The sequence below is a fragment of the Stenella coeruleoalba genome (genome assembly GCF_951394435.1).
Source record: "Stenella coeruleoalba genome assembly, chromosome: 16".
Classification (NCBI taxonomy): domain Eukaryota; kingdom Metazoa; phylum Chordata; class Mammalia; order Artiodactyla; family Delphinidae; genus Stenella; species Stenella coeruleoalba.
Window position 1 is genome coordinate 27411443 of NC_137162.1, and position 8201 is coordinate 27419643.

The 8201-nt window shown below is 42.4% G+C and overlaps 1 protein-coding gene across 5 annotated transcripts in view; it reads right to left on the bottom strand.

The window, feature by feature from the left end:
• SLF2 (SMC5-SMC6 complex localization factor 2) overlaps window positions 1–3153 on the bottom strand; it is a 42364-nt gene extending 39211 nt beyond the window's left edge. For 2 of the 5 annotated variants that reach the window (XM_079900517.1, XM_079900516.1), the window contains exons 1-2: window positions 2875–3153; window positions 195–238 (exon numbers count right to left, since the gene is read on the bottom strand). In XM_079900517.1, the coding sequence (XP_079756643.1) occupies window positions 195–238; window positions 2875–3014 (184 nt within the window). In that variant the 5' untranslated portion in view covers window positions 3015–3153. The other 3 variants (XM_079900519.1, XM_079900518.1, XM_079900520.1) reach the window with 2 other exon arrangements.
• Between the last annotated feature and the right edge of the window lie 5048 nt (window positions 3154–8201).

Genomic DNA, 8201 nt, shown 5'->3' on the forward strand with positions numbered 1-8201 from the left:
AAAGCGTAACAGCAAAAAGTTTCTTCATGATGTTTAGAACTTGTTTATCTTTGTAAACAACACTGCATCTTCTTTATATTTTCTATTTTGAACACCATGTTTAATCAAATTAATAAGTTTAGAGTAGATTTAAAAATTGACTCCATCTTCCTCCCCAAAAGATCTCACAAAAAATGCATTAACAGTATACATACCTTGTTTTGAAGCTGGTTTGAAGAAATCTATAATTGACTGCTTCCTGAAAATAAAAGCATAACTAATATGGGATCACATTAGCAAATATTAAAACTTCAATAATTCAGATTAAGTGGAGAATATCAGTAGATTTATAGACTATAGGCTGAATTTCACTATCTGGTTTAATCAAGTTCTGACAATGACAATAATGCTTTGCTAAACTGATTATAAAAAATTTTAAAAATTAAATTCAGCACTTCCTGTAGGAGTAAATTTATAAAAGCAGTATTGAGGTTTATATACTCTATTGTACTAAAATGATAAGACTAGAGTGTGGATCTAAGGAATTGGTAGAGTATTTCCTAGGACTGAAAAGCTTGTTGCTATGTGGGAGAAGAAAAGAACTTGAGGGGATCTGATCCTATTCCTTCATATCTCCAGTGCCAGGTACAAAATAATGCTCAATAGATGTTTGCTGAACGAATAATGGAGATTATAAAAACTAAGTAAAACCTGAACAGACTCATAACAAGAGTAGATGGTAGAATGGCAAATATGGGTGATTTTGCTGGTCTGGAGAGGCAGATGAAGAGTGTGCTGGGCAAAAGAAAGAAAGGATCAAGTTCTAACCTTATATTATACTCTTTATACAATACAGTTAATGTTAATCTAAGTAACAGCAAAAACTGGAATGAATCGTGTTTCAAAATCTTAATTTTTTACTAAGAATTCTTAAGATATTTACGAAAATAATGCGTTGCCTGGGAAAAACACAAAACAGAGAAAAAGGAGTAAGTTAACAAGAATAACAAAAACCAAACTTTTAATTTTTAAGGATTTCTGCATCCTACAATGAACACAAAGTGAAGTAGGACCATATTACCATAATTTGTATTCTGATTTGTTCATGTGTTTAGAGTTGTCAACTGCATAGAGGGATGTTATTATATGTTGAGCAACAAATCACCTTTCTGGCAAATTCTGCTAAAATGTATTCATTTTAGCTGAAAGAAAATAAGCAGTAGATGAATTTCCCTAAATATTTATCCACTATGAGCTTGGAATGCTCAGAGGAAACTTGAACAATCCAAGTCCTTTGAAGGTTATTCTTCTTCTACATCTTGTACTCTTTACTTGCCACATTAGAATAGCAATGCCCATTCTTAATGGTTTAGTGAGAGTCCACAATGTCTGTTTGAGATGCTGGTAGAAAAGCTAAGCAGCTATGAAACGAATGAGTGGGAATCTATGCATTTTTTTCATAAAATAAATTATATCAGAGGGTAAAAGAAGAAATACTAGAGGTCTGCAAAGGGGAGAAGGATGATGCCTTCAGTTACTGGTTGAATAGACAGACATGAGAAAGGACTAAAAAGCAGCTAATTAACTCAAAACAATACTGAATGTTTTTATGTTAATTACTAAAAGTAACACTGTATCTCTTCCCTAAAGTATTACATCTTTTTGGTTAATACACCTGAGAGAAAAATGGCTTTGGGTAAAACATACAAGAAACCTGTAAAATAACCAGGAATGTGACTTTCAAGAAAGAACAGTCCCCTAAGTTCATATGCACAGAAAGGTCCATTACTTATTTATAACTAAACTAATTATAACTAATTAAAAAATTATTTGTAACAGCACACAAACCCTTATCTGAAACTTTTGGGGCCAAATGTGCTTTAGAATTCTAAATTTTTTTTTTTTTTGGATGCATTATGTAAAGCCCCCAGTGGGGTCTGAGACTGCACCCTATAAGCAAACACATTAGTATTTCTCCAGCAAAACTTACGGAAAAAAAAAAAAACCACACAAAAAACAAAAAACTTACGAACACTCACACCTAATGAGATAAAGACCATCTATAGCCTTCCATTAGTTCTGGTCAGGTTTGGCTGCCAAGTTAGATGTGGTGCCAAACTTACTGAAAACTTTGGATTTTCATAGCTTTCTGAATTAAGATAAGGGGTTGTGGACCTGTACAACAATATCTGAAGATAAATTTACTGTTAAACTTACGTTACAAGCTTTCAAACTTAAAATAAAAAAGACAGTACCAAGTGCGTAGAGAATTTAAACATGTTTTATTGTCAGAGGATGTCATTTGATTAAACTCCCCATCTCATTACATAGCTCCCACAAAATCTTTACAAAAAAATCTGGCCTCTTGGAGAGGCGTAAAGTTACTGAAGGAGAAAACATATCACATTCCAAATCTGCATGTTTTTTAAATTAAGACTTATCGTGCGTAGTGGACTTTAAAGCAATTCGTGGAAGGATTTTCCTCATCACATCTTACATAATATCACCCACAATACAGAAAAGGCTTATACTATTCAACCACTAGGATCAGTAAAACTGACAGCGTACAGAAAACCACTTAAATATGCACTTAGCAGCCAGGGCCCCGGGTCCAGCTAAAGTAAAGGACAAAAATCACATTCTACCTAAGGCGGGTGGTCCGTAGCCATCCAGGCTGTGGTCACTAGACCAAGAACAGCGTCCCAACTACAGAAAAGAAGACTCCAGCTCCCAGCAGCCCCCGCGCGGAGGCGGGGCGGTGGTTTGCCAGGCCCCGGACGCGGAGGCCTGAGCTCGCGGAGGATGGCGGGAACTGGAAGAGCGGCCGTCCGCAGTCCTCCCTCATATACCCTTGCCCCCGCGACCCGGCCCCTTCTCAAGCCCTCTGCACGGTACCTGTCCCCAGGACTCTCTGTTCTCTTTCCCGCTGCAGCAGGGGCGGTACTACCGGGTCTCAGATGGCAGCGCGGGGGCGACGACCCCGGGGCTGGGGATGAGGGGAAACCTGGCCTAGCGGGCATGCAGCGCCTTGTCATGTCGGCGCCGCTGGCGACGGCGGCATGTGCTGTGGCTGGAGAAGTTGGGTGCGTGGTTGCCGTCTTGCTGCTGGGACTCGGGGAGGCTGTCGGAGCAGAGGTGGGCGGCACCCCCTTCTCTCTTCATGGCGGTTCTCTCTCTTCGGAAGTGACTCCGGTGTGAGCGGGAAGGAACCTGAGGACCAACAGGGGGCGGGTCTTACTTGAAGCGTCGCGTTCTGATTGGCTTGCACGTCGGTCATTCCTGTTGTAGCGCAATAGAAAGCCGCAGCCTCTCAGGAGAAGGCGGGGTTTCGGTGAGGGGGAGGAGAGAAGGAAAACTGCCCCTCGTCACGTGCACAGGGACGGGGGCGCGGGGGGTGGGGTGGGGTGGGGGCGCCGCAGCCTCCGGGTCGCTTCGGCTTCGGCGGGCGGGCAGGCGCGGGCAGCAGAGCGCGCTGCGGCAGCTGGCGACACCCATCTTGAAGAGGGCGAAGGGCGAGTCAAACCCCGAGCTTGGTAGCTGACCTCAATGAAGATGGCCAACAGTTGGGCTTCCAGTGTCACACAGTTGTGCCTCAGAAATCCCCAGCTGTTCATTACATCGTCTCTTTAACATCTTAGGCCAAAGTGCCCTGATGCTGTCACCATTTCCTCGGTAGTCTGCTCAGCCCAATCTGAAGACTTGTTCATTCTGTGAGGGTTCTTGCTAAGTGCTGGGGGTGGCTCCTTTTTCTCTTTTAAAGAAGAAAAAAAACCTCATTGAAATAAAGACTTTTTATTCCACAAACGCATTTTGTTTCTCAGTTGCTGAAATGAGTTATCCATAAAACCTCTGCAGCCAGATTCCTGGGAGATTTCTGAAAGGAACATAGGCTCAGCTTTCAATTACCCATGTTAAGTGTGGAGAGCATAGGTTAGTGAAAACTGCCAGCAGCCTCCAATCCCCCTTTGCAAAGGGCTTGTGCTTTGGAGGCTGTTAGCATTTTCCCTACAAACTGAGAGGCTGGTCAGAGTATCTCTGAGCTTGTTTCCACATCTATAAAATGGGCATTCTACTTTTCTGGTCAATTGTAAACCATAAAAATGGTAAGCAATGCAAAGTGCACAGCTCAGAGTCTCTCATGTAATAAGTACTGGGCAAATTAGTGTTCCCTTCCCTTGTCCTTTAGACAGACTCTTTTTTTTTTTTTTTTTTTTTTGCGGTATGCGGGCCTCTCACTGTTGTGGCCTCTCCCGTCGTGGAGCACAGGCTCCGGACGCGCAGGCTCAGCGGCCATGGCTCACGGGGCCCAGCCGCTCCGCGGCATGTGGGATCTTCCCGGACCAGGACACAAACCCGTGTCCCCTGCATCGGCAGGCGGACTCTCAACCACTGCGCCACCAGGGAAGACCTAGACAGACTCTTAACACTTTAACTTACTACAAAATCTTCCAGAGACAGGTCAGATATTATAATAACTATTAACCAAAATATCAATCTCAAGTTTGTTCAAGCCTTAACTGTCAGACCTGTTCAATCAGTTGGATGGAACAAAATCTTAAATGACACAGAATTTAGACGGTCTTTAAAGTTTATTGTACTCAGATTTAACTGCTTTGCGAGCTAAGCATGCCTGACTGGCCTCAAGTTCACCTCCTTCCCTTCCCCGTTAGCCTTCAGGAGGAAGAATTAATGAGGAACAAAGTGGCTAACAGGGTGGCAAAGTGGAGGATAGAAGGTAAACTGAATGTACAGGTCTCTCATTCATCCCCAAAGTATATATCCATAGGTATATACTAGGTAGCAGGGATGCAAGAAAGGAAATACTGAAATAAGAGGCATTTTTCTCCTCCTAATACTTGAGAAGTTACTGTACCTAGCATTGTTTCTTAGATAAAATAGAATATAATAAATGCTCAAAATGTGTTGAATGAATAGTGCCTTATATGTTTGTTTATTAAGGGCTTTTCACACATATTATTTCCCATCTCCTCTTACTGTGTTCTGTTGGATGTTACTACACTGGCAAGCTCCTGTTTCTATAACAGCACATCTACAAAACATTTAATCTGATTCATTTCATTGCATGCTTGGATCATAAAAAAGAGTAATGCATAAAAACACGTTCTGCATAATCAATTAGTTGCTTTTCTTGGATTATAGTATTTGAATCATCCAGCTTCCAAGCTGTCGCTTTAAAGTCTATACTCATGATACCAAACAGTAGTTTTTGGATTTTCTTAATCTGAGCAACAGATTATGGAGTTAAGTGAGGCAAGAAATCCCTAGATCAATAAATGGATATGGAGTCATAATGAAAACACAATTTAAAAAATCTCTTCTTAACAGTGAAGTAGTTATCCAAATCCTCAATAAGCATCAAGGCTCTTCTTTGTTTAAACTGTGTTTGAGAATGATACAGATTTGGGTTGCGGGGTGAAATATACTCAACATATCAACCAGAACTGCCGGGAGCCTCTAAGGCTCTTCCCGACCCCCCCCCCCAAATAGTGCTGGTCAGTCTATTATGTGTTTATATCCCTTCTCTCACTTTGAATTTGTGTGTGTGTGTGTTTGTGTATGTGTATACACACACACATACATACACTGTGTGCACACACATGGTTAATGTAAGGGATTTTTACACATTACTTTGTAGTGGGCTGGAAATAGATGGCCTGGAAGCTGTACACTAGGTGAAAGATGTGAAAGAGCCAGGTATTTGCACGTGAGGAGACCAGGGGAGAGAAAAACTGGGGTGGGGCTGGGGGAAGAAAATGATGAATAAAGTAGACAAGACTGAATTAGAGACTTAAGACAAAACATCAGCCAGGATTGGAAAAGTAATTTAGAGAAATGAAGGCTGGATGACCATAAAAGGCTAGTTGGAAAAGATTTCTGGGCATGGGGATGAGGAAGCAAAGATCACAGGAATGGAGTGGCTTCTAGGCCTGAGGCTTCTATGGGGTACCCCTCAGCTCAGTTTAGCACCCTGAGCTGTTAAAGACAATAGGAGGAGCACAGACTCTGGCCTTGATGGGAAGGGATGGGGCAGCCACAGAAACAATGTTACTTGCACGACAGATCAAATCTGCTGGGAGCCTCAAGCCCAACGTGGGAGTCCTGAGAGGAGTGACAGTATAGCTGATGCCAGAGATCTCAGCAGTCACAGAGAGAAAACTATTTAGGGAGATTGGCTCACGCTGTACCTTAGCAGGCAGGGGCTAAGAGAACAAAAGGTCAGTAAATTGCGCAGAATGTTACTAATAAGCAGGGAACTCTACCTTTTGATTCAACAGTAATGACATACTTTTGCTCTGAGATTGCTGCACTCTGGAATAAACCCCAAGGCTCTTGTTGGAGGGTGCTCCACGGCAGGCGAGAGACAATGATGGGTTTGCTGCAGAGCTGCTTGATGGTGGCCAAGAATGTGTGTGTGGAGGGGAGGGTAGAGGGTGACCTGGGAAAGGGGATAAGGAACAGACTCAGAAAAACAGGAAATAATTAACTTGAAAGCCTGACAGAGAAAGACCACGTGATGATCTGAAGGAGGGAAGGCGAGCTCCAGCATCTCAAGATCTGCACAAATCACTTTGCGAATGGATGCTGAACTCAAAACTGCCTAACAAGTGCTTGGAAAAAGCACTAGCTTGGGTCTTAGGGGCTGCTTGGGAAAAGCCAAATGTAATATAACATAATGTCATGTCATGAAACCTAAACTTCCTGGGAGTAATTAGTAAAACTGTGCAGAAGCAGATCTAATGTTAAGGAAAGTAAGTTTCTTGTTATTTCATTATGGAATGGTGCAAGATAGAGTTTCCCACACTTTAGAACACGAGTAACATATTTGTAAATTTTGACATACCTGAATGTTTCCTATATTAAGAGTTAATTAATATTTTTCTGTAAATCACTTTTTAAACTTAAATACATTTATTTTAGAAGAAAACTTAAAATCATTTCCACAAGTGGAAAATCAGTATCACTTGGAAAGGGATATCTTTTCAAATGGAAGCTAACTCTAAAAACTAACAAATCACTGAATAATAACTAGAAAAAAGTCTCTATGTTTCTTCTAGAGACATCTTGTTTTCTATTGGTGGTAGGTACAGATATTACCCATACATCTGAAATATAAAAGACTCTTTGGGAAATATTGGTTTTGGGAAATCCAGCCTGGAATCAGGTGTTTTTCACTCTGGGTTAACAACCCATTAGGTTTTGAAATTGGTGTAATGGGTCACAGACCACATTAAAAGAAAAAAGAAAGAGAGAGAATGGGATAGAGAGTATTGATGCACTGCATACAGTGTATGAGTATGTGTTTTGCAAGACTTTTACTTATTCAGTTGTACATATATATTTTATATGGCAGTGATGTCAAAGGTATTCCTGTGGCCCTACTGTAGGTGGTGGCATAAACTTTTGAAAGTTGTTGCTGTAATTTGTATTCATATTTCACACTTCTGGGTATTGGTGGCAATGAACAGCAGAAGCTGCTTGGGGGGCAAAAGATGGGCTTTCTTTGGTCACTCCTGCTGGTGGGGAGACATAACTCCGGCTCTCCTTATGCCCTTTTTTTTTTTTTTTTTTTTTTTTGCGGTATGCGGGCCTCTCACTGTTGTGGCCTCTCCTGTTGTGGAGCACAGGCTCCGAACGCTCAGCGGCCATGGCTCACGGGCCCAGTCGCTCCACGGCATGTGGGATCTTCCCGGACCGGGGCACGAACCCGTGTCCCCCGCATCGGCAGGCGGACTCTCAACCACTGCGCCACCAGGGAAGCCCTCCTTATGCCCTTTTAAGGCCATACCCTCCAGGAGTGGGAGAGGATTGTAGAGAGAGGCAGACTGTCTCTCCAAAGAAGCTTTCCTTTACCCCTCCCGGGCTGTAATAGCTTCAAGATGGGGAGGAGCGGCTGAAGTGGTCCTATCAGATCCCTCCTTGTCCTCAGTAATCTTGAGACTGCGAGGGAGAAATGGGAGAGAAGGGAGAATGATCCAAAAGAGGTGGAAAAACCTTATATCCCTTACCAACTTGCCCCTCACATAAAACCCCACCACCCTGGAAAGAAGAGAGTCTGTTGAGGATAGTACATGTGATCTCACACCTTTGCAATGCTCTTCCCAGAATTCATCACACCTATCATGACCCATAAAACCTTTCTTTATCGGGCTCAGACTTGCCTCTTCGGAGTCATTCTACCACTACTGTCCTTAAGCTGTAAA